Source organism: Mustelus asterias, chromosome 5, assembly GCF_964213995.1.
Source record: "Mustelus asterias chromosome 5, sMusAst1.hap1.1, whole genome shotgun sequence".
Classification (NCBI taxonomy): Eukaryota; Metazoa; Chordata; class Chondrichthyes; order Carcharhiniformes; family Triakidae; genus Mustelus; species Mustelus asterias.
The window spans coordinates 15,193,743-15,220,365 of record NC_135805.1 but is presented as its reverse complement, the minus strand read 5'-3'; the positions used below and the strand labels follow the sequence as shown (position 1 = coordinate 15,220,365).

At 45.7% G+C, this 26,623-nt stretch overlaps 1 protein-coding gene across 3 annotated transcripts; it reads right to left on the bottom strand.

Moving 5' to 3' along the window:
* Positions 1 to 253: 253 nt before the first annotated feature.
* Positions 254 to 26,623, bottom strand: mrpl14 (mitochondrial ribosomal protein L14). 3 transcript variants are annotated; one of them, XM_078212215.1, is made up of 4 exons: positions 26,520 to 26,623; positions 26,231 to 26,365; positions 4,361 to 4,435; positions 254 to 799 (listed from the first exon to the last, which is right to left on the bottom strand). In XM_078212215.1, exons 3-4 carry the CDS (start codon positions 4,426 to 4,428, stop codon positions 433 to 435), a joined length of 435 nt encoding a protein of 144 aa, XP_078068341.1. In that variant the 5' UTR covers positions 4,429 to 4,435; positions 26,231 to 26,365; positions 26,520 to 26,623; the 3' UTR covers positions 254 to 432. The 3 variants fall into 3 exon arrangements, with proteins under 3 accessions (XP_078068341.1, XP_078068339.1, XP_078068340.1); XM_078212213.1 differs by lacking the exon at positions 26,231 to 26,365 and adding an exon at positions 12,786 to 12,849 and having other exon boundaries at positions 26,520 to 26,613; XM_078212214.1 differs by lacking the exon at positions 26,231 to 26,365 and having other exon boundaries at positions 26,520 to 26,620.

Below are 26,623 nucleotides of genomic sequence, written 5' to 3'. Positions count from 1 at the left end.
TTAAATAGATTAGCCATGAGAAAAGTGTGGGGTTATAAGGATAGGGTAGGGAGGGGGCCTGGATAGGATGCTCTGTCGAAGAGTCGGTGCAGATTCAATGGGCCGAAAGGCCTCTTCTGCACTGTAGGGATCCTACGACGAACATATGGACAGCTGAGATAAATATGGATGGAAAATTGTGTTGTCCCAATTTGCAATGGGAAACTAGACTCGAAAGCATGAGCAAATAACATGACAACAAGAAACAAAGCTTTAGACAGCAAGGGCAAGTGATTTAATATAGATATACAGCCAATATAACTGAACCAACTTTACCGCCTGGAATATCAAATGTCCATGCCTACAATGGAAACCATGTTTGACCTGCATGGGACAGTTGTTTCACTCCATATAGAGCTGCCAGATCATTCCCACTGTAACTCAGCAGGTCCATCAGACAAATTTCTGAGCAATTGCCAACACTTTGGAATAATCGCCTTCCATCTGGCGCAGGCTGGTTGGGATAGGCACCTTGATGCGTGTCCCCGTCGGGTTCCCGTTATCTTCAATAAGCACCACGTTGTTGGAGTCGAATCTGGGTGTCATACGTGGGCCAGGCATCCGATGGCCCACAATCAGTGCCTTTTTCTTCTGCCCTTTGATTGCCAGTAAGATTTTGTCTCCCACTTTGCCAATACCATTTTTGGTGTACACATGAATGCACTTGGGCGGTCTATGATACGGCGTGTTGCCAAGGGAACTGTTATCCACCACCCGTACTCTGGTCATTTTCTGTATGGCTTCACAGGCTGATGATGAACTGAAATATGAGGAGAGAATGAGGGTGCTTTAAATTCATAGAATCAGAGAAACATACAGCACAGAAGAGGCCCTTCAGCCCATCGAGTCCACATCGACGCATTAGAAACACCTGAACTCTCACCTAATCCCATCTGCCAGCACTTGCCCATAGCCCTGAATGTTATGATGTGCCAAGTGCTCATCCAGGTACTTTTTAAAGGATGTGAGGCATCCCGCCTCCACCACCCTCCCAGGCAGCGCATTCCAGACCGTCATCACCCTCTGGGTAAAAACGTTTTTCCTCAATCCCCCCTAAACCTCCTGCCCCTCACCTTGAACCTAGGTTCCCTTGTGATTGACCCTTCAACTAAGGGGAACAGCTGCTCCCTATCCACTCTGTCCATGCCCCTCATAATCTTGTACACCTCGATCAGGTCACCCCTCAGTCTTCTCTGCTCCAACAAAAACAGCCCAAGCTGACACAACCTCTCTTATATTGTTAGAAAAGATACACACCAACATCAGGGTGAAGCTCCCCAACCCCATCAAGCTTACTCTTTTCACCCTGCTTACTTTAGGATGGAGGCCAGTCATTCTCCTGTGCCTCACTGGGTAAATACGAGACATTAATAAATTTGTCGAATAGATGCGCAAATGACAAAACAGTTTCAAAATAGCTAAGTAGAAGGTGGTGCATTTCGTTAAGAGGAATAAGGAGGTCTTATACTCTTTGCAAAAATAAGTGCCTTAAGTGAAGTAGAGGAGCAAAGGAATCTTGTAGTCATAGAGGTTTACAGCATGGAAACAGGCCCTTCGGCCCAACTTGTCCATGCCGCCTTTTTTTTTGAAACCCCCAAGCTAATTCCAATTGCCCGCATTTGGCCCATATCCCTCTATGCCCATCGTACCCATGTAACTATCCAAATGCTTTTTAAAAGACAAAATTGTACCCGCCCCTACTACTACCTCTGGCAGCTTGTTCCAGACACTCCACTCTCCGTGTGAAAGAATTGCCCCTCTGGACACTTTTGTATCTCTCCCCTCTCATCTTAAACCTATGCCCTCTAGTTTTAGACTCCCCTACCTTTGGGAAAATATATTGACTATCTAGCTGATCTGTGCCCCTCATTATTTCATAGTCGACATTCAGGAATCACTGTGTAGCAATGAGGGTAGAAAAGACAAGGAAACCAAGCTTCATTTATAGAGGGATAAATTGGAAAGCAGAAAGGTAATGTTAAACTTGTGTAGAACCTTGGTTTGATCACACTTGAAGTACTGTTAACCATTCTGATCTATTTTACAAAAGGATAGTGCGACGCGGCACGATGGCACAGTGGTTAGCACTGCTGCCTCACAGCGCCAGGGACCCGGGTTCAATTCTTGGCTTGGGTTACTGTCTGTGCGGAGTTTGCACGCTCTCCCCGTATCTGCGTAGGTTTCCTCTGGGTGCTCCGGTTTCCCCCCACAGTCCGAAAGACGTGCTGGTTAGGTATATTGACCACATGCTCAATTCTCCTTCAGTGAACCCGAACAGGTGCTGGTGTGTGGCGGCTCGAGGATTTTCACAGTAGCTTCATTGCTGTGTTAATGTAAGCTTACTTGTGACACTAATAAATAAACCTTAATTTTAAAAGGTCGAAAATGATTTCCATAGGTATAGCTTTTCCGTGCTGACAGATGAGTTAAATGAGGTCCTTACAGTTATGAAGGAGTTTGATAGGGTAGACAAGATGTTTCCACTTGTGCACGAGACCTAAACTAGAGGTCATAAATATCAGATATTCATTAATGAATTTAATAGAGAACCCAAAGGAGTGGTTGAGGCAAATAGTATAGACGTATTTAAGGGAAAGCTTGGTGACTACATGAAGGAGAATGGAATAGAATGCAATGCTGATATGGTTAGATGAAGTAAGGTGAGAATAGGTTTATGTAGAGCGTAAACATTGACACCCGTTGAACGGAATGGCCTGTTCCAGTGTTGTAAATTCCATGCAAGTTATTCAAGTGGCCATTTTTCATACACCAGTTCACACTATTTGATTCCAGGGGCAAAGGTGGTCAGTGGGGGGAGAAAGAGTCATGGTGGTGGGAAATGGTATCAGACCAGCCTGATCCTCCTTACATGACCTCCACATACCTGCAGTTTCCAGCAGGGCTCGAGAGTGATTAGGAGTCGGTAATTCTAGTTGATTTGTTTTTTGTGTTTCCCTCAACCTGCAGTGCTGTTATCTAGGCTGAGACCGGCTAACACTGGACAGAGCCGAGATTGATGATTTAGCCTCCCTGATCTGTATCGCTCAGCATCAGATTGAGACAATACAGACCAACATTATGCACAATGTCATAAACTGAGCTCATGTGCTCTTTATGTTCACAATCCTCAACACAAAGTGGTTCTATACCAGCTGTTCCACCATGGGGGGGGCGACACTGAGCTAAACCAATCTCATCAGGAGGAAGGGAGAGTTTCAGAATAGGAGAAAGGTGATAGCATCAACTTGGGTCAGTCTCACCTTCATGAAGGAAACTTGAGTTCAAATCACACTCCAAAATGTGAGCGTACAATTTAAAATGACTCATTAACACAGTGGCACAGTGGTTAGCACTGCTGCCTCACAGCGCCAGGGACCCGGGTTCGATTCCCGCTTGGGTCACTGTCTGTGTGGAGTCTGCACGTTCTCCCCATGTCTGCATGGGTTTCCTCCAGGTACTCCGGTTTGCTCCCACAGTCTGAAAGACGTGCATTAGCCATGGTAAATTCTCCCTCAGTGTACCCGAACAGGCGCCGGACTGTGGGGACTAGGGGATTTTCAGTGTTAATGTAAGCTTACTCGTGACTAATAAATAAACTTTACTTTAACTTTACTAACACAGCACCGAGGGAGTGAAGTTGCCATAGTCCCAGGTGACCATAGGCTGCTCCCCTCTTTGACAGAGAGAGTTGGCAAGTGGTGATTTAACCCGAGGATCACCACACCTCAGACAAGGGGTAAGGTTGAGAAGACGGGGGACTTCACGAATAACTTCAGCCGGTATGGGAATTGAACCTGCGTTTGTTGGCATCACTGTGTATCACTAACCAGCTGCCCAGCCAACTGAGCTAAACCAACCCGCTGAGGGAGTGCTGCAGTGGTAAAGACGCTGTTGTTCAGAATATCTGCTAAATCAAATCTGTGCGCTCTACTGGAAAGCAGAATAAAATAAATTAACTGGCCGATCACATCATTGGTTTGGTGAATTTCACAGTAACTTCATTGCAATATCAATGTAAGCCTTACTTGTGACGAATAAATAAACTTTTCTTTCTTTTGGTGTTTGTGGAATCTTGATGTACAGGAAATAGCCGTTTACCTGCACAACAGCAGTAATTGCACCTAAACAATTCACTGTGCATGAATTATACTGTGATGTTTTGAGGAAAGTGAGCAATGAAAGTCTATTCGTATTTTAAATGTGGTTTCAAGGGAAGGTGGCCAATTTAAGCAGCAGCAATAACCCTTTGGAGGTTAAAGAGTAGCCCAGAAAGTTGTCAACTGGAATAATCCCAGGATTGATCGATATAAAAGTGTAGTACCTGAACATTCGGATCATTGCTTCTGCTGTACGAGTCAATGGCACAATGCTTTTCCTGAACAGCGCCATAAGGAACCTGGAGACAAGAACATTGAGATTTACATTGAGACATAGCACGCAGGCTGCTGGAACATATTAAATCATTTCTCTATCCAAATCCCTTTCAGATTGGCTAACACGATTTGAAATTATTTCAGAATTTTGCACCCACTTATTCCATTAATGAATGCTGTTAGTTCTGTTCCCATTTTAACTGCCTCATTAGAAATCGAACCTTTGTGGCTCTGCCATCTTATCCTGCGAGCTTGGTTGTGCAACACCACCTTTCTTTTATTCATTCGTGGGACATGGGCATCGCTGGCTGGGCCAGCATTTATTGCCCAGCCCTAGTTACCCTTGGAGGGCAGTTGAGAGTCAACCACATTGCTGTAGCTTTGGAGTCACATGTAGACCAGTCCAGGTAAGGACAGCAGGTTTCCTTCCCTAAAGGACGTTAGTGAACCAGATGGGTTTTTCTGACAATGGTTTCATGGTCATCAGTAGATTCTTAATTCCGGATAGTTTTTATTGAATTCAAATTCCACCATCCGCCATGGTGGGATTCGAACCCAGGTCCCCAGAACATTAGCTGAGTTGCTGGATTATGGTTTAGCAATAATACCACTAGGCCATTGCCTCCCCCATCACTGAGCCAACTGTGACTGTATTCGGTTATCCTGATATCCCCCATCCTTCAATATATCCTTTTATTACTGGTGTTGCGGGAGGCACTGGATACAATGAATAATTTGAACCAACTGTGTTAATAATTTTCTTTTTTCTCTCTCTTCCTACATGTATTTGTTTGAAAATGATCTTGCTCAAACTTTGAGAGTTTGTTGCATTATTTTGGAAGCAAGGTTTTGTGAAGGGGAGGTCGTGTCTCACAAACTCGATTGAGTTCTTTGAGGAAGTGACAAGAAAAATTGATTAGGGCAGGGCAGTGGATGTTGTTTCCATGGACTTTAGTAAAGCCTTCGATAAAGTTCTTCATGGCAGGCTGATATAGAAGGTGAAGTCATGTGGTGAGCTGGTAAGATGGATACAAAACTGGCTCGGGCATAGAAAGCAGAGAGTAACAGTAGAAGGGTACTTTTCTAACTGGAGGTCCATGACAAGCGGTGTTCCACAAGGATCAGTGCTGGGGCCTCTGTTGTTTGTTTTATATATATATGTATATATATATATATATATATATATATATATGATTTGGAGGAAAATGTAGGTGGTTTGATTAGTAAATTTGCAGACGATACGAAAATTGGGGGTAGTGAGGAGGATTGTCAGAGGATACAGCAGGATATAAATTGGGGGGAGACCTGGGCCAACAGATGGCAGATGGAATTTAACCGAGGCAAATGTGAGGTGATGCGATTTGAAAGGTCTACTGCAGAAGGAAAGTATACAGTAAATGGTCGAGCCTTTAGAAATATTAGCATACAGAGGGATCTAGGTATGCAGATCCACAGCTTCCTGAAGGTGGCAATTCAGGTGGACAAGGTGGTCTAGAAGGCATATGGCATGCTGGCCTTCATCAGTCAGGGCGTCGAGTATAGGAATTGGAAAATCATGTTGCAGCTGTGTAAGACTTTGGTTAGGCTGCATTTGGATATTGTGTACAATTCTGGTCACCACACTATCGGAAGGATGTTGATGCATTGGAAAGGGTGCAGAAGAGATTTACCAGGATGTTGCCTGGTTGGGAGGATATGGACTATGAAGAAAGGTTAAACAAACTTGGATTGTTTTCATTGGAGCGTCGGAGGGTGAGGGGGGACCTGATAGAGGTTTACAAGATTATGACAGGCTTCGATAGAGTGGATAGTCGAGAGTCTTTTCCGCAGGATAAAAAGGGTCAATTACTCAGGGGCAGAGGTTGAGAGCGAGAGGGGGAAAGTTTAAAAGAGATGTAAGGGGCACGTTTTTCACACAGAGGGTGGTGAATGCCTGGAACGCGCTGCCAGAGGTGGTGATGGAAGCAGATTCTATAACAACGTTCAAGAGGCATCTGGATAGATTCATGAATAGGCAGGGAATAGAGGGATATGGACCACGTAGAGGCAAGAAAATATTAGATTAGATAGGCATCTGTGTCACCAGACTTGGTGGGCTGTGTTGTACTGTTCTTTGTTCTTATTTATATAAAATGGAAAAATCTTCAATGACACTTTTTAAAAAAATCAAACCTCACTGAAACCAGCAGATTATGCAGCTCACATGCATCCAGTTGTCAAGCTGTCTGCTGCCTCCATCCAATTTTCTGACCTTCTGTCCTGATAGTGTACACCCTCCAGTAGCGACTCTTTGTACACTTAACTGTATTCAGTGGGTCTAGGGGAATTACAACCAAGGCTAATCCTGCCCTCACCGAATGCCACATCCACAATCCAGCACATAGCTATCATCAACAGCAATCCTGGATGCGATTTTCCCCACCCAGCCCTATCTTAGTCCAAGGATATTGCAGCCAACTGATAGAACTCTAGAAATAGGAACGGTAGTTGACCATCAAGTCTGCTCTGCATTCAGTATGATCATGGGTGGTTGTAGAGTTCAACTCCACTTTACCACCCCCTCCCCATATCCTTCGATTCCCTGAGACACCGACAATCTGTCTATTCCAGCTACAAATGGATTCAGCGATGGAGCATCCACAACCCTTTGGAAATTCAAAGATGAACAAGTCTCCGAGTGAAATAATTTCCCGTCATCGCAGTCCTAAATGATCAGTCCATTATCCTGAGACTATGCTCCCTTGTTTGAGATTCCCAATCAGGAGAAACAATCACTCAGTATCTACTTTATCAAGCCCCTTAAGAACCTTGTATGTTTCAATGAGATCACCTTCCATTCTTCTAAACTCCTGAGAATACAAGCCCAATTTACTCTGTCTCTCATCATAACACAGCCATCTCATCCCAGGGACCAATTAGTGAAACCTTGCTGTACTGCGTCCAACACAAGCATTTCTTTCCTTAAGTATGGAGACAAAAACTGCACACAATATTCCAGAGATTCTCTCATCAAATCCCTCCACAATTGTAGCAAGACTTTTTATTTTTGCATTCCAATCCCCTTGCAATAAAGGACAACATAATTGCTTGCTGCAAACTTTCTGGACTACCATAGAATCCCTACAGTGCAGGAGGCCACATGGTCCATTGAGTCTGCACCCCCCACCCTATCCCCATAACCCCACGTATTTACCATGGCTAATCCACCTAACCCACACATCTTTGGACACTAAGAGGCAATTTAGCATGGCCAATCCACCTAACCTCCACATTTTTGGACTGTGGAAGGAAACCGGAGCACCCAGAGGAAACCCACATAGACGGGGAGAACATGCAGACTCCGCACAGTCACCCAAGGCCGGAATCAAACCCAGGTCACTGGCGCTCTGAGGCAGCAGCGCTAACCACTGTGCCACCTTGCGGCCAAGTCCCTTTGGACATCAATATTTACAAGTTTCACACCTTTAAAAAAATATTCCACTTTTTTATTCTTATGACTAAAGTAATTAACTTCAGACATTATACTCCATAGGCCTTTTTGTTGCCCACTCACATAGCCTGTCTATTTCTTTGCAGCCTCTGTGTCCTTCCCACAGCTCACCTTTCCATTTAGCTTTGTATCACAGCAATATTCAATACTCTACATCGCATCACCTAAATTGTAAATAGCTGAGGTCACGGCACTTCATTAGTCACAGCCTCAAGTTGAAAATACTCCATTTATGCCTACTCTCTGTATCCTGTCCATTAGCCAACTTCTACCCCTTTGTATTGACCCCATCTTCATAACCCTGCAACTTGCTGATTAACTTTTTCTATGGCACCATATCACGTACCTTTAATAAATCCAGGCATACTAAATTTACTGATTCCCCTTTAATTTTCCTTTATTTATTCAACTAGTCACATCTTCAACAATGTCTGACAAATTTGCCAAACAGGATTTCCCTTTTCTAAAATCTTGTTGACCTGCTCTAACCATAATATGCTTTTCTAAGCGCATTGTTATTACTTCCTTAATAATAGATTCTACCATTTTCCCAATGACAGAGTCACCTTCAGCTCAACTTGCCCATGCCGCCCAGTTTTTACCATTAAGCTAATTCCAATTGTCTGCATTTGGCCCATATCCCTCTATACCAATCATACTCATGGAACTGCCTAAATGCTTTTTGAAAGAAAATTGTACCCACCTCTACTACTACCTCTGGCAGCTCATTCCAGATACTCACCACCCTCTGTGTGAAACAAAATGCCCTTTGGACTCTTTTGTATCTCTCCTCTCTTTAAACCTAAGCCCTCTAGTTTTAGACTCCCCTACCTTTGGGAAAAGATGTTAACTATCTAGCTGATCTGTGTCCCTCATTATTTTATAGACCTCTATAAGGTCACCCCTAAGCCTCCTACGCTCCAGGTAAAAAAGTGCCTGGAACTCATTGCCGGGGGAGGCAGTGGAAGCGGATATGGTAATGACTTTTAAGGGGCGTCTGGACAAATACATGAATAGGATGGGAATAGAGGGATATGGTCCCCGGAAGGGTAGGGGTTTTAGTTCAGTCGGGCAGCATGATCGGTGCAGGCTTGAAGGGCCGAAGGGCCTGTTCCTGTGCTGTAATTTTCTTTGTTCTTTGTTGTTATCCAGCCTCTCCTTATAACTCAAACCATCAAGTCCTGGTAGCATCCTAACAAATCTTTTCTGCACTCTTTCTAATTTAATAATATCCTTTCTTTAACAGGGAGACCAGAACTGTACACAGTATTCCAAGTGTGGCCTTACCAATGTCTTGTACAACTTCAACAAGACGTCCCAACTCCTGTATTCAATATTCTGACCAATGAAACCATGCATGCCGAATGCCTTCTTCACCACTCTGTCCACCTGTGACTCCACTTTCAAGGAGCTATGAACCTGTATTCTTAGATCCCTTTGTTCTATAACTCTCCCTGCTGCACTACCATTAACTGAGTAAGTCCTGCCCTGGTTCAATCTACCAAAATGTATCACCTCGCATTTATCTAAATTAAACTACATCTGCCATTCGTCAGCCCACTGGCCCAATTGATCAAGATCCCGTTCCAATCCTAAATAACCTTCTTCACTGTCCACGATGACACAAAGGTTGGTGCATGTCACGTGCCTCCTTCTCCTTCTTGACCAGAAAGAGTGCAGAAAAGATTTACTGGGATGCTACCAGGACTTGATAGTTTGAGTTATAAGGAGACGCGAGATAGACTGGGACTTTTTTGCCACCAATCTTCGTGTCATTTGCAAACTTACTAACAATGCCTCTTAAATTCTCATCCAATCATTAATAGAAGTGACAAATAACAGTGGACCCAGCACTGATCCCTGAGGCACACCGCTAGTCACAGGCCTCCAGTTTGAAAAACAACCCTCTACAACCACCTGTCTTCTGTCATCAAGCCAATTTTGTATCCATTTAGCTACCTCACCCTGGATCTCATGAGCTTTAACCTTATGCAACAACCTATCATTCGGTACCTTGTCAAAGGCCTTGCTAAAATTCATGTAGACAACGTCAACTGCATTGCCCTCATCTACTTTCTTGGTGACCCCTTCAAAAACTCAATCAAATTCATGAGACATGATTTTCCACTCACAAAGCCATGCCGATTGTCCCTAATCAGTCCTTGCATCTCTAAATGCCTGTAGATCCTGTCTCTCAGAATACCTTAGAACAACTTCCAACTGCAGATGTGAGGCTCACCGGCCTGTAGTTCCCAGGCTTTTGCCTGCAGCCCTTTTTAAATAAAGGCACAACATTTGCCACCCTCCAATCTTCAGGCACCTCACCTGTGGCTGTCGATGATTCAAATATCTCTGCTAGGGGACCCGCAATTTCTTCCCTGGCCTCCCACAACCTCCTGAGATAACTTCATCAGGTTCCGGGATTTATCTACCTTGATGCGCTTTACGACTTCCAGCACCTCCTTCTCTGTTATATGTACACTCACGACATCACTATTTCCCCAAGTTCCCTAACATCCATGCCTTTCCCAATAATAAATACTGATGAGAAATATTCATTTAGGATCTCACCCATCTCTTGTGGCTCAGCACATAGATTACTTTGTTGATCCTTAAGAGGCCTGACTCGCTCCCTAGTTAATCTTTGTCCCTTTATGTATTTGTAGAAGCTCTTTGGATTCTCCTTTGCCTTTTCTGCCAAAGCAATCGCATGTCCCCTTTTTGCCCTCCTGATTCCTCTCTTAACTCTACTCCGACACCCTCTTTACTCTTCAAGGGATTCACTTGATCCCAGCTGCTTATGCAGGTCATGGAGTTTAATCCGGATAAATGCGAAGTGATGCATTTTGGAAGAAATAATGTAGGGAGGAGTTATACAATAAATGGCAGAGTCATCAGGAGTATAGAAACACAGAGGGACCTAGGTGTGCAAGTCCACAAATCCTTGAAGGTGGCAACACAGGTGGAGAAGGTGGTGAAGAAGGCATATGGTATGCTTGCCTTTATAGGACGGGGTATAGAGTATAAAAGCTGGAGTCTGATGATGCAGCTGTATAGAACGCTGGTTAGGCCACATTTGGAGTACTGCGTCCAGTTCTGGTCGCCGCACTACCAGAAGGACGTGGAGGCGTTAGAGAGAGTGCAGAGAAGGTTTATCAGGATGTTGCCTGGTATGAAGGGTCTTAGCTATGAGTAGAGATTGGGTAGACTGGGGTTGTTCTCCTTGGAAAGACGGAGAATGAGGGGAGATCTAATAGAGGTGTACAAGATTATGAAGGGGATAGATAGGGTGAACAGTGGGAAGCTTTTTCCCAGGTCGGAGGTGACGATCACGAGGGGTCACGGGCTCAAGCTGAGAGGGGCAAAGTATAACTCAGACATCAGAGGGATGTTTTTTACACAGAGGGTGGTGGGGGCCTGGAATGCGCTGCCAAGTAGGGTGGTGGAGGCAGGCATGCTGACATCGTTTAAGACTTACCTGGATAGTCACATGAGCAGCCTGGGAATGGAGGGATACAAACGATTGGTCTAGTTGGACCAAGGAGCGGCACAGGCTTGGAGGGCCGAAGGGCCTGTTTCCTGTGCTGTACTGTTCTTTGTTCTTTATGTGCCTCCTTCTTCTTGATCAGGGCCTCAATATCTCGAGTCATCCACGGTTCCCTACTTCTACCAGCCTTGCCCTTCACTCTAAGAATGTGCTTACCCTGAACCCTGGTTAACACGCTTTTGAAAGCCTCCCAATTACCAGACATCCCTTTGCCTTCCCACAGACTCCCCCAATTAACTTTTGAAAGTTCCTGCCTGATACCATCAAAATTGGCCTTGACCCAATTTAGAATTTTAACTTTTGGGCCAGACCTATCATTTTCCAAAGCTATCTTAAAACTAGTGGAATTATGGTCATTGGTCCCAAAGTGACTCACTAACACTTCTGTCACCTGCCCTTCCTTATTTCCCAAAAGGTCAAGTTCTGCCTCCTCTCTAGTCAGTCCATCCACACACTGAATGAGAAATTCCTCCTGAATACATTCAACAATTTCTCTCCATCCAACCCTTTAATACTATGGCTGTCACAGTCAATGTTGGGAAAGTTAAAATTCCCTACTATTGCTATCCTAATTTTCTTGGAGCTATCTGTAATATCCTTACATATTTGCTTTCCTGCTGACTATTTGGGGCCTATAGTACAACCCTATCAAAGTGAGTTCCCCCTTCATATTTCCCAATTTCTACCCATATAGACTCAGTGGGCAAACCCTCAGAAATATCTCCTCTCAGTACTGCTGTGATGTTTTCCCTAATCAAAAAATGCAACTCCTCCTCCTCTCTTACCTCCTCTATCTTTCCTAGTCTGAGGATTCGGGGCAGACCATTTAGGACGGAGATGAGGAGACATTTCTTCACCCAAAGAGTGGTGAGCCTGTGGAATTCATTACCACAGGAAGTCGTTGATGCCAAAACATTGAATGTATTTAAGAGGCGGCTGGATATAGCACTTGGGGCGAATGGGATCAAAGGTTATGGGGAGAAAGCAGGATTAGGCTATTGAGTTGAATGATCAGCCATGATGCTGATGAATGGCAGGGCAGGCTTGAAGGGCCAAATGGCCTCCTCCTGCTCCTTTCTCCCATGTTTCTATGTTTCCTATAGCATCTGCATACTGACTGGTGTCAGGCTAACTGGCCTGGAATTCCCTGTGTTACATTTGGCAACTTAGGACCATTCCGAAATCTAAAGAATTTTGGAAAACCATAGCTAGCACATCCACTATCTCTGCAACTATCTGTTTTAGAACCTTGGGATGGAGACCATCAGACCCTGGGGATTTGTCAGATTTTAGTCCTCAAGTTTCTCCAATAATTTCTTCTGCTCGTACTAATTACCTTAGTTTTTTTAGCTGCTGGGTTACCGCCTAGTTCTGGAATGCAGCTTGTGTCTCCTCCTTATCTGTGAAGATAAACACAAAATATTTATTCAATGAATTTCTTCTTTCCCCATGAAAATGTCTCTTGTTCCAGCTCCTTAGCAATCAACATTTACTCCAACTACTCTCTCCCTTTCTAAACACTGAGAAACTGCTTTTATATTTCTGTCTAGTTTACTCACTTATTGTATTTTTTCTCTTTTTATCAATCATTCCAAAGATGTGCAGGTTAGGTTGATTGGCCATGGTAATTTGCCCCATGGTGTCAGGGGGATGGGCCTGGGTGGGACTGTTGTCGGTGCAGACTCGATGGGCCGAATGGTTTCCTTCGGCACTGTAGGAATTCTATGAATTTTAGATGTGGAGACTTCCCATTGAGTATGCCTCAGTACCATAACGGGCAGTATATTTACCACAAGTAACTTAGGGTTTCACCAAAACGACCACTCATTCTTCCTGTCTATAGTAAATATTCATGCTCTGATCCAACAACCTATCCCCCTCAGTCGTCTTAGAATTTTACTTTCCAATTGCAGAATAATTCTCTTGCAATTAATTTGAATACATTTGATTTATTTTTGTCACATGTATTAGTGTACAGTGAAAAGTATTGTTTCTTGCGCGCTATACAGACAAAGCATATCATACATGGAATCGGCTGACGTCGGTGGTGGTGGAGGCAAACTCGTTGGGGTCTTTTAAGAGACTTCTGGATGAGTACATGGGATTTAGTGGGATTGAGGGCTATAGATAGGCCTAGAGGTGGGGATGTGATCGGCGCAACTTGTGGGCCGAAGGGCCTGTTTGTGCTGTGGCTTTCTATGTTCTATGTTCTACATAGAGAAGGAAATAAGAGCAGAATGGAGTGTTACAGTCATAGCCAGGGTGTAGTGAAAGATCAACTTAATGCAAGGTAGGTCCATTCAAAAGTCTGACAGCAGCAAGGAAGAAGCTGTTCTTGAGTCGGTTGGTAAGTGACCTCAGACTTTTGTATCTTTTTCCTAATGGGAGAAGGTGGAAGAGAGGATGTCCGGGGTGTGTGGGGTTCTTAATTATGCTGGCTGCTTTTCTGAGGCATTGGGAACAAAGAACAAAGAAAATTACAGCACAGGAACAGGCCCTTCGGCCCTCCAAACCTGCAGCAACCACGCTGCCCGTCTGAACTAAAACCCCCTACCCTTCCGGGGACCATATCCCTCTATTCCCATCCTATTCATGTACTTGTCAAGACGCCCCTTAAAAGTCACTACCGTATCCGCTTCCACTACCTCCCCCGGCAACGAGTTCCAGGCACCCACTACTGTGTGTAAAAAATCTGCCTCGTACATCTCCTTTAAACCTTGCCCCTCGCACCTTAAACCTGTGCCCCCTAGTAATTGACTCTTCCACCCTGGGAAAAAGCTTCTGACTATCACTCTGTCCATGCCTCTCAATCTTGTAGACTTCTATCAGGTCGCCCCTCAACCTCCGTCGCTCCAGTGAGAACAAACCAAATTTCTCCAACCTCTCCTCATAGCTAATGCGCTTCATACCAGGCAACATCCTGGTAAATCTGTATCCTCTCCAAAGCCTCCACATCCTTCTGGTAGTGTGGTGACCAGAATTGAACACTATATTCCAAGTGCGGCCTAACTAAGATTCTATAAAGCTGCAACATGACTTGCCAATTTTTAAACTCAATGCCCCAGCTGATGAAGGCAAGCATGCCGTATGCCTTCTTGACTACCTTCTCCACCTGCATTGCCACTTTCAGTGACTTGTGTACCTGTACACCCAGATCCCTTTGCCTATCAATACTCTGAAGGGTTCTGCCATTTACTGTATATTTCCTATCTGTATTCGACCTTCCAAAATGCATTACCTCAGATTTGTCCGGATTAAACTCCATCTGCCATCTTTCTGCCCAAGTCTCCAACTGATCTATATCCTGCTGTATCCTCTGATGGTCCTCATCGCTATCCGCAAATCCACCAACCTTTGTGTCGTCCGCAAACTTACTAATCAATCCAGTTACATTTTCTTCCAAGTCATTTATATATATTACAAACAACAAAGGTCCCAGCACTGATCCCCGAGGAACACCACTTGTCACAGCCCTCCATTCAGAAACGCACCCTTCCACTGCTACCCTCTGTCTTCTTTGACCGAGCCAGTTTTGCATCCACCTTGCCAGCTCGCCTCTGATCCCATGCGACTTCACCTTCTGCACCAGTCTGCCATGAGGGACCTTGTCAAAGGCCTTACTGAAGTCCATGTAGACAACATCCACTGCCCTACCCTCATCAATCATCTTCGTCACTTCCTCGAAAAACTCGATCAAGCTCATAAGACACAACCTCCCCTTCGCAAAACCATGTTGCCGCTCACTAATACGTCCACTTATTTCCAATGGGAATAAATCCTGTCTCGAAGAATCCTTTCCAATAATTCTCGTACCACTGATGTAAGGCTCACTGATCTGTAATTACCTGAATTATTCTTGCTACCCTTCTTAAACAAAGGAACAACATTGACTATTCTCCAATCCTCCAAAGGAACAACATTGACTATTCTCCAAATGTTGAGGAGCAGATGGGGAAACAGATCCTGGAGAGATGTAGGAATAACAGAGTTGTCGTGATGGGAGATTTTAATTTCCCAAACATAGATTGGAATATCCCTAGGGCTAGGGGTTTGGATGGAGAGGAGTTTGTTAGGTGTGTCCAGGAGAGTTTCCTGACACAGTATGTGGATAAGCCTACTAGAGGAGAGGCTGTACTTGATCTGGTGCTGGCTAATGAACCTGGACAGGTGGAGGATCTCTCGGTGGGTGAGCATCTTGGGGATAGCGATCATAATTCTATCTCCTTCACGATAGCATTGGAAAGAGATAGGATCAGGCAGGCTAGGAAAGTGTTTCTCTGGAGTAAAGGGAAATACAGTGTCATCAGGGAGGAAATTAGACGGGTAAATTGGAAGGAGGCATTCTTGGGGAAAAGTACCGAAGGAAAGTGGAGGATTTTCAAGGAATGTTTGTCTGGAGCTCTGCATGACAACGTTCCGATGAGACAGGGGGGTGTTGGTAGGGTACGGGAACCGTGGTGCACGAAGGTTGTGATGAACCTGGTGAATAAGAAAAGAGAGGCGTACAGAAGGTTCAGAGAGCTAGGAGGTGTTAAGGATTTAGAGGAGTATACGGGATGTAGGAAGGAGCTTAAGAAGGAAATTAGGAGAGCAAGAAGGGGTCATGAGAAGGCCTTGGCGGGTAAGATTAAGGAGAATCCCAAGGCTTTCTACAAATATGTCAAGAGTAAAAGGATGAGATGTGAAGGCATAGGACCCTTAAAAGGTGAAGGGGGAAAAGTTTGTGCGGAACCGTTAGAAATGGCGGAGCTGCTTAATGAATACTTTACCTCGGTATTCACGGTGGAAAGGGATCTGGGTGGTTGTACTGCTGGTTTGCGGTAGACAGAAAGGATCGAGCATGTGGACATAAAGAAAGAGGATGTGTTGGAACTATTGAATGGCATCAAGGTTGGTAAGTCGCCGGGACCGGATGGGATGTACCCCAGGTTACTGTGGGAGGCGAGGGAGGAGATTGCGGAGCCTTTGGCGATGATCTTTGCATCGTCGATGGAGACGGGAGAGGTTCCGGAGGATTGGAGGATTGCAGATGTGGTCCCTATATTCAAGAAAGGGAACAGGGACAGCCCGGGAAATTACCGACCGGTGAGTCTAACCTCAGTGGTTGGTAAGTTGATGGAGAGGATCCTGAGAGACAGGATTTATGATCATCTAGAGAAGTTTAGTATGATCAAAAGTAGTCAGCACGGCTTTGTCAAGGGCAGGTCATGCCTTACGAGCCTGGTTGAGTTCTTTGAAAATGTGACCAAACACATTGACGAAGGAAGAGCGGTGGATGTGGTCTATATGGACTTCAGCAAGGCGTTCGATAAGGTCCCCCATGCAAGACTTCTTGAGAAAGTGAGAGGGCATGGGATCCAAGGGGCTGTTGCCTTGTGGATCCAGAACTGGCTTGCCTGCAGAAGGCAGAGAGTGGCTGTGGAGGGGTCTTTCTCTGCATGGAGGTCAGTGACCAGTGGAGTGCCCCAGGGATCTGTTCTGGGACCCTTGCTGTTTGTCATTTTCATAAATGACCTGGATGAGGAAGTGGAGGGATGGGTTGGTAAGTTTGCTGACGACACCAAGGTAGGTGGTGTTGTGGATAGTTTGGAGGGATGTCAGAAGTTGCAGCGAGACATAGATAGAATGCAAGACTGGGCGGAGAAGTGGCAGATGGACTTCAACCCGGATAAGTGTGCGGTGATCCATTTTGGCAGATCCAATGGGATGAAGCAGCAGTATAATATGAAGGGTACCATTCTTAGCAGTGTAGAGGATCAGAAGGACCTTGGGGTCCGGGTCCATAGGACTCTTAAATCGGCCTCGCAGGTGGAGGATGCGGTCAAGAAGGCGTACGGCGTACTAGCCTTCATTAATCGAGGGATTGAGTTTAGGAGTCGGGAGATAATGCTGCAGCTTTATAGGACCCTGGTTAGACCCCACTTGGAGTACTGCGCGCAGTTCTGGTCACCTCATTACAGGAAAGATGTTGAAGCCATTGAAAGGGTGCAGAGGAGATTTACAAGGATGTTGCCTGGATTGGGGGGCATGCCTTATGAGGATAGGTTGAGGGAGCTTGGTCTCTTCTCCCTGGAGAGACGAAGGATGAGAGGTGACCTGATAGAGGTTTACAAGATGTTGAGAGGTCTGGATAGGGTAGACTCTCAGAGGCTATTTCCAAGGGCTGAAATGGTTGCTACGAGAGGACACAGGTTTAAGGTGCTGGGGGGTAGGTACAGAGGAGATGTCAGGGGTAAGTTTTTCACTCAGAGGGTGGTGGGTGAGTGGAATCGGCTGGCGTCGGTGGTGGTGGAGGCAAACTCGTTGGGGTCTTTTAAGAGACTTCTGGATGAGTACATGGGATTTAATGGGATTGAGGGCTATAGATAGGCCTAGAGGTGGGGATGTGATCGGCGCAACTTGTGGGCCGAAGGGCCTGTTTGTGCTGTGGCTTTAAAAAAAAAAAAAAAAAATTCTCCAATCCTCTGGGACCTCCCCTGTAGCCAGTGAGAATACAAAGATTTCTCTCCAAGGCCCCAGCAATTTTCTCCCTTGCCTCTCTCAGTACTCTGGGGTATATCCCATCAGGCCCTGGGGACTTGTCTTAATGTTTCTCAAGAACCCCAATACCACCTCCTTTTTGATCTCAACATGACCCAAAACTATCTACACACCCTTTCCCAGACTCATCATCCACCAAGTCCTTCTCTTTGGTGAATACTGATGCAAAGTACTCATTTAATACCTCACCCATTTCCTCTGGCTCCACGCATAGATTCCCTCCCTTGTCCTAGAGTGGGCCAACCCTCTCCCTGGCTACCCTCCTGCTCTTTATATATGTATAAAAAGCCTTAGGATTTTCCTTAATCCTGCTGGTCAATGCTTTTTCATGACCCCTTTGAGCCCTCCTTACTCCTTGCTGAAGTTTCTTTCTACTTTCAAAGAACAAAGAACAATACAGCAGAGGAACAGGCCCTTCGGCCCTCCAAGCCCGCGCCGCTCCCTGGTCCAAACTAGACCATTCTTTTGTATCCCTCCATTCCCACTCCGTTCATGTGGCTATCTAGATAAGTCTTAAACGTTCCCAGTATGTTCACCTCCACCACCTTGCCCGGCAGCGCATTCCAGGCCCCCACCACCCTCTGTGTAAAATACGTCCTTCTGATATCCGTGTTAAACCTCCCCCTCCTCACCTTGAACCTATGACCCCTCGTGAAGGTCACCACCGACCTGGGAAAAAGCTTCCCACCGTTCACCCCATCTATGCCTTTCATAATTTTATACACCTCTATTAGGTCACCCCTCATCCTCCATCTTTCCAGTGAGAACAACCCCAGTTTACCCAATCTCTCCTCATAACTAAGCCCTTCCACACCAGGCAACATCCTGGTAAACCTCCTCTGCATTCTCTCTAAAGCCTCCACGTCCTTCTGGTAGTGCGGCGACCAAAACTGGGGGTAGTATTCCAAATGTGGCCGAACCAACGTTCTATACAACTGCAACATCAGACCCCAACTTTTATACTCTATGCCCCGTCCTATAAAGGCAAGCATGCCGTATGCCTTATTCACTACCTTCACCTGTGACGTCACCTTCAAGAATCTGTGGACTTGCACACCCAGGTCCCTCTGTGTATCTACACCCTTTATGGTTCTGCCATTTATCGTATAGCTCCCCCTACGTTAGTTCTACCAAAATGCATCACTTCGCATTTATCTGGACTGAACTCCATCTGCCATTTCTTTGCCCAAATTTCTATATCCTTCTGTAGCCTCTGACAACGTTCCTCACTATCTGCAAGTCCAGCCATTTTCGTGTCGTCCGCAAACTTACTGATCACCCCCGTTACACCTTCTTCCAGATCGTTTATATAAATCACAAACAGCAGAGGTCCCAATACAGAGCCCTGCGAAACACCACTAGTCACAGGCATCCAGCCGGAAAAAGACCCTTCCACTACCACCCTCTGTCTTCTGTGACCAAGTAAGAAGTTTAACAACACCAGGTTAAAGTCCAACAGGTTTATTTGGTAGCAAAAGCCACACAAGCTTTCGGAGCTGCAAGCCCCTTCTTCAGGTGAGTGGGAATTCTGTTCACAAACAGAGCATATAAAGACACAGACTCAATTTACATGAATAATGGTTGGAATGCGAATACTTACAACTAATCAAGTCTTTAAGAAACAAAACAACGTGACCAAGCCAGTTCTCCACCCATCTAGCCACCTCCCCCTTTATCCCATGAGATCCAACCTTTTGCACCAACCTACCATGAGACTTTGTCAAACGCTTTACTAAAGTCCATATAGACGACATCCACAGCCCTTCCCTCGTCAACCATTCTAGTCACTTTCCTTGCATTCTAGTCACTTTCCTTGTATTCCGCACCTGCTTTGTGAGTTCCCAGCCTCCTAGCTTTGACAAATGCTCCCTTTTTCTCTTTGACTCGACTCACAATATCTCTCGTTATCCAAGGTTCCCAAAACTTGCCATATTTATCCTTCATCCTTACAGGAATGTGCCAGTTCTGAATCTCTATCAACTTACACTTGAAAGCCTCCCACATGCCAGATGTTGATTTGCCCTCAAACATCTGCCCCCAATCTACATTCTTCAGTCCCTGCCTAATATTGTTGTAATTAGCCTTCCCCCAAATTAGCACCTTAACTTGAGGACTACACTTATCTTTATCCATCAGTACCTTAAAGCTTACTGAATTGTGGTCACTGTTCCCCAACTGCTCCCCTACTGAAACATCGACCACCTGGCCGGGCTCATTCCCCAATACCAGGTCCAGTATGGCCCCTTCCCTAGTTGGACTCTCTACATACCATTTCAGGAAGCCCTCCTGGATGCTCCTTACAAACTGCCCCATCCATGCCCCTAGCACTAAGTGAGTCCCAGTCAATATAGGGGAAATTAAAATCTCCCACTACAACAACCCTGTTACTTTTACACCTTGCCAAAATCTGCCTACATATCTGGGAAGTGTAGACAGTGTCAATAGGTGGGAGGTTGGTTTGAGTAATGGACTGGACTTGTTCATGACCCTTTGTAGTTTCTTGCTGTCTTGGGCAGAGCAGAAGCCATACCAAGCTGTGATACAACCAGAAAAGAATGCTTTCCATGCTGCATCTGTAAACATTGGTGAGAGTCGTAGTGGACATGCCGAATTTCCTTAGCCTCCTGAGAAAGTAGAGGCATTGGTGAGCTTTCTTAACTATAGTGTCGGCATGGGGGGATCAAGACAGGTGGTTGGTGATCCGGATGCCTAAAAACTTGAAGCTTTCGACCATTTCTACTTCTTCCCGTTGATGTAGACAGGGGCATGTTCTCCATTACACTTCCTGAAGTCGATGACAATCTCCTTCGTTTCATTGACATTGAGGGAGAGATTATTGTTGCTGCACCAGTTCACCAGATTCTCTATCTCATTCCTGTACTCTGTCTCGTCATTGTTTGAGATCCGACCCACTACAGTGGTGTCGTCAGCAAACTTGAAAATCGAATTGGAGGGGAATTTGGCCACACAGTCATAGGTGTATAAGGAATATAGTAAAAGGGTTGAGAACACAGCCTTGTGGGGCACCGGTGTTGAGGAGGTACTGTTGTCTATCCTTACTGATTGTGGTCTGTGGCTTAGGAAGTTCAGGATCTAGTCGTAGAGGGAGGAGCCGAGGTCCAGGCCATGGAGTTTGGAGATGGGTTTTGTCGGAATAATGGCATTGAAGGCTGAGCTGTAGTTGATAAATAGGAGTCTGACATAGGTGTCTTTGTTATCTAGGTGTTCCAGGGTTGAGTGTAGGACCAGGGAAATGGCATCTGCTGTGGACCTGTTGCGGTGATAAGTGAACTGTAGTGGATCCGGGTAGTCCAGGAGGCTGGAATTGATTCGTGCCATGACTAACCTTTTAAAGCACTTCATAATGATGGATGCCAGAGCCACCGGACAATAGTCGTTAAGGCACGCTGCTTGGCTTTTCTTTGGATACTGGGATGATGGTCGTCTTCTTGAAGCAGATAGGGACCTCAGATTGTTGTAAAGAGAGGTTGAAGATGTCTGCAAACACCCTTGCCAGCTGGTCCACCCAGGATCTGAGTGCTCATCCGGGTACCCCATCTGGACCAGTCACTTTCCGTGGGTTGACCTTCGAGAAGGCTGCTTGGACGTCTGCAATGGTGACCTCGGATACAGGTTCATCTGAGGCTTCTGGGGTGGAGGGCGTGCTCTCACTGACCTCTTGCTCAAAATGAGCGTAGAATGCATTGAGCTCATCGGGGAGGGATGCATTGGTGCCGGCGATTTTACATGCCTTCATCTTGTAGCCTGTTATGATTAAATCCCCCAAACAACCACATCAGGGACACAGGATCAGATTTGGCTGGTTGTGAGTGGCCAGACTGATTTGATGTCAGTGTCGATATGCCAAATGGCCTCCTTCTGTCCTGTAGGGATTCTATGAGTGCAAAGTTACAAGAGAGAGATAATAGTCAAGTCTGCTTAAACTATAGCCTGCTTGTCCTTCTCATCTCCCCCAAACATACTAAATGGCAAAATTCAATAAGAAAGTAATGTTAGTGACTGATAAACACAGCCAGAATAACACTGATCAGGGACATTCCAACAGCATCAAGATGGCTCTAGGATCACAGGTGGCAAGTATCTCCTCTCCCTCTGTAATCTTCGGCAGAATTGCTACTGCATCTGACTGGGGCTAGCCAATCCCAGCCCACCACTGAGTAACAATTCAAGGATCAGATGATGGTTATACAACAAAGATAATGCTGCTGATATGCAGCAAAGCCTGGGCAATGTTCCGCTTGAGCTGATGAGCGTTATGGGACATCTAAGCCACACTAATGCTAGGTAATGACCATTTCAAAGCAGGAGTGAAGCTAACCATCTTCCTACTTGTCATTCAACTGTATTCTCATCACTGAACCCACCACCCTTAACAGCCTGGGAAAATCACCACTGGCCAGAAACTGAACTGGACCAGCCAGATAAACACTGCAGCTAAAAGTGGGGTCAGAGGCTGGGGTGTCTGCAAGTGACTCACCTCCTGATTCCCCAAAGCCTTTCAATCATCTACAAGGCAAAAGTCAAGAGTATGATGGAAAGCGCCTTAATCACCTGGATGAACCACTTCCAGACACCTAACCTCGATCTGGCCTTACACAACTTAAAATTGTGACCCCGCCGCCCCACTCAGGCGGCACAGTGGTTAGCACTGCTGCCTCACAGCGCCAGGGACATGGGTTCGATTCCCAGCTCGGGTCACTGTCTGTGCAGAGTTTGCACGTTCTCCTGTGTCTGCGTGGGTTTTCTCTGGTTTCCTCACACAGTCTGAAAGATGTGCTGGTTAGGATCATTGGCCATGCTAAATTCTCCCTCGGTGTACCTGAACAGGTGCCGGAGTGTGGCGACTAGGGGATTTTCACAGTAACTTCATTGCAGTGTTGATGAAAGCTTACTTGTGACTAATAAATAAACTTTAACTTTTAATTGGAACAAACTGTCAACTGAAATACAATCTACTTCCTTCATTATCTTATCAACCTCAATCGTCTCTAAAATGCAGATCCCATCTCTTTTAATCCACCTTGATTAATAAAGTGCTTTTTGCTGGAAATTAGTCTAGTTGGCATTATCTGCACCCCTTCCAAAGCCTCAATATCACCCTGCCCCACCCAAGGAGGGACAAGAACTGTACAAAGTAAACCCTGACCAAAGTCTTGCCCAAGGACAAAATAATGTGCCTCATCTTATAATTGATTTCCCACCATATGAAGCACCCAACACTCTGCAGGCTCTAATTATCACTTCATGGCATTGGTTATGTACCTTTGGAGATAAAATCCTACAGTGCAGAAGGAGGCCATTCGGCCCATCGAGTCTGCACCGACCACAATCCCACCCACACACCATCCCCATAACCCCAAGCATTTACCCTGCTAGTCCCCCTGACACTAAGGGGTAATTTAGCACGGCCAATGCACCTAACCCACACATCTTTGGACTGAGGGAGGAAACGAGAACACTTGGAGGAAACCCACACAGGCACGGGGAGAATGTGCAAACTCCACACAGACAGGGACCTGAGGCCGTAATCGAACCCGGGTCCCTGGCACTGTGAGGCAGCAATGCTAACTACTGCGCCACCATGCCGCCCCTAATGTACTCATTAGAATGCCCAGAATTAAAATCCTGGGTCAATATCACGGAACTCCCTCCCTAACAGCACTGTGGGTGTTCCTACCCCACATGAAGCGCTGCGGTTCAAGAAAGCAGCTCACCACAATCTTTCCAAGGACAATTAGGAGTGTGGAAGAAATGCTGGCCCAGCCAGTGACTCACACATCCCACGAATGAATAAAAAGTTCTCTTTCTTCCTGAATTTTCATTAATGCTTTGTGGTGGATGAATGTTAAGCATTCCTTGCTGCCCACATGCATAATACTGCATTTATCTAAGTTAAACATCATTTGCCAGTCATGAGCGCATTCTCCTCACACACTATCAGCACAAAGTCATCAAACATTTATAAACCTAACATTCACACAGATCTTAGTATCATCTTCAAATTTGTAAATCAAGCTGATACCTCCATCTCCATCGTTAATAGTGAAATAATACTGTTAATTTGAGACAACGGCAATAAATTAAATTTTGGGACATAAGCAAAATACTGCAGATTCTTAAAATCTAAAATAACAGAAAATGCTGGAAACACTCAGCAGTTCAGGCAGCTTCCATGGAGAAAAAAAAGATAGGGGCGGCAGGGTGGTTAGCACTGCTGCCTCACAGGGACCGGGTTCGATTCCTAGCTTGGATCACTGTCTGTGCAGAGTCTGCATGTTCTCCCCATGTCTGCCCTCCGGGTGCCCCGGTTTCCTTCCACAGTCCAAAGACGTGCTGGTCAGGCGCATTGGCCACGCTAAATTCTCCCTCAGTGAACCCGAACAGGCGCCAGAGTGTGGCGACTAGGGGATTTTCACAGTAACTTCATTACACCTGGAGGAAACCCACACAGACATGGGGAGAATGTGCAGACTCCGCACAGACAGTGACCCAAGCCGGAAATCAAACCCGGTCCCTGGCGCTGTGAGGCAGCAGTGTAATGGATGCCTACTTGTGACATTAATAAATAAACTTAAAGATAACGTTTTGGGTCGATGATGTCCCTTAATCTGATGAAGGGCCTGAAATGTTCACAAGCTGTTGGTACTCTATGCTAATCTTTCCTCCCTTCTACAATCCACGTTTTCAAATCCAAACTTGGCATCAGCCAACCATTCCTTAATTTAATATTTCTTCTCCTAACTTTTCAGTTTCGGAGGTGTCCTCCACTGAGGAGATTTCACCTGACCACTCCAAATGGATCAGAATTTGGTTTGATTTCATCCTGTCCTCATTGCTGGATATGCACTCAAGTCCCACTGGTGACGAATCAAGAGAGTGAATTGGATTTGCTTTTTCTTCCCCTAAAGGACACCAGCAAATATGGGATTATAGTTAAATAGGAACGAGTTTCCCTCCGGTATATCTTCACAGATGAAGGTATGGCTAGTGAGTTTTGAGCAGGCTATTCAGGCAAAGCCACCTTTCCTCACCCCACATGCCATCCAATAAATTCTAACATCCACTCTTCAGGAAAAACAAGAGCAGTAGACCAGGCTGATTGTCTACCTCAGCTACACCTTCCTGCGTCATTCCCATACCTTTCAATTTTCCTTTGTATCTAAAAGATGCATTGACCTCTATCTTGAATATAGTTAATGACTAAATATCCACTGGCTCGTAAACCTTGCGTGAAGGTATTTCTCCTCGTTTAACCCTAAATAACCAGCCCCTTATTTTAAGACTGATCCTTAGTTTTGAATTCCCCCAGCCAGGGGAAATATTTTCACAGTAAATCCCCTAAGAACTCATGCTTCCTTATTCCCTTATGAGAGAAACTTGAGAACACATCTCGTTCTTCTAATCTCCAGGGAAATCGGTCATTGCGCTCCCTCTAGGACAAGCATACTTTTATTTCGGCAAGAACACATCTGTGGACACTTCCCCCAGGTGTGGCCTCATCAAGCTATGGAAAGCATTCTTTCTGGTTGTATCACAGCTCCTGCTCTGCCCAAGACCGCAAGTAAATACAAAGTGTGAACGAAGCCCAGTCCATCACTCAAACCAGCCTCCCATTAATTGACTCCATCTACACTTCCCGCTGCCTCAGAAAAGCAGCCAGCATAATTAAGGACCCCACGCACCCCGGACATTCTCTCTTCCACCTTCTTTCATCGGGAAAAAGATACAAAAGCCTGAGATCACGTACCAACCGACTCAAGAACATCTTCAAAGAACAAAGAAAATTTCAGCACAGGAACAGGCCCTTCGGCCCTCCAAGTCTGCACTGACTATGCTGCCCGACTGAACTAAAAACCCCTACCCTTCCACGGACCATATTCCTCTATTCCTATTCATGTATTTGTCCAAACGCCCTGAAAAGTCACTATGGTATCTGCTTCCACTACCTCCCCCCCCCGCCGCAGCGAGTTCCAGGCACCCACCACCCTGTGTAAAAAACTTGCTTCGTACATCTGGTTCACTGCTGCTGTCAAGACTTTTGAATGGACCTACCTTGCATTAAGTTGATCTTTCTCTACACCCTAGCTATGACTGTAACACTACATTCTGCACTCTCTCCTTTCCTTCTCTATGAACGGTATGCTTTGTCTGTATAATGAGCAGGAAACAATCCTTTTCACTGTATGTTAATACATTTGACAATAATAAATCTATTCCTACTTCTGGTGCCAGTGAATCCACGCTCCTCCACTGAGCAACCAGAACAGTGGATAACTTGGCTAGCAGCAAGACACTGTGGATGCTGGAAATGGGAAATAAAATCAGGAAAAGCTGGATAAACCCAGCAGGCCTGGCCTGTGCGGACAGAGAGAAGCAGAGTTAGTGCTTGGAGTCCATATGACCCTGCTACACAAGACTGGCTCCCACACGAATTCAGGCCCGCTGGACAGCAGAACATCTCGGACAGATGCCACACCGCCCGCTTCCAGCCGCAGCTTTGAAATCTTACCCAACAAACTCGCGACCCGGCCCGAGTCACTGAGTGAACAGCGGCCCTGCTGTGCGGCAGCACGGGGCTGATGGCGGGGCCTGGGGCTGAGGGCGGGGCCTGGG

What these genes read in the sequence shown, in the direction of transcription:
- mrpl14 (XM_078212215.1), bottom strand. Translation starts at nt 4,428, where the DNA reads ATGGCGCTGTTCAGGAAAAGCATTGTGCCATTGACTCGTACAGCAGAA. An exon ending in GCAATGATCCGAATGTTCAG is followed by an intron (nt 800 to 4,360) that starts GTACTACACTTT and finishes CTCATATTTCAG; the next exon opens with TTCATCATCAGCCTGTGAAG.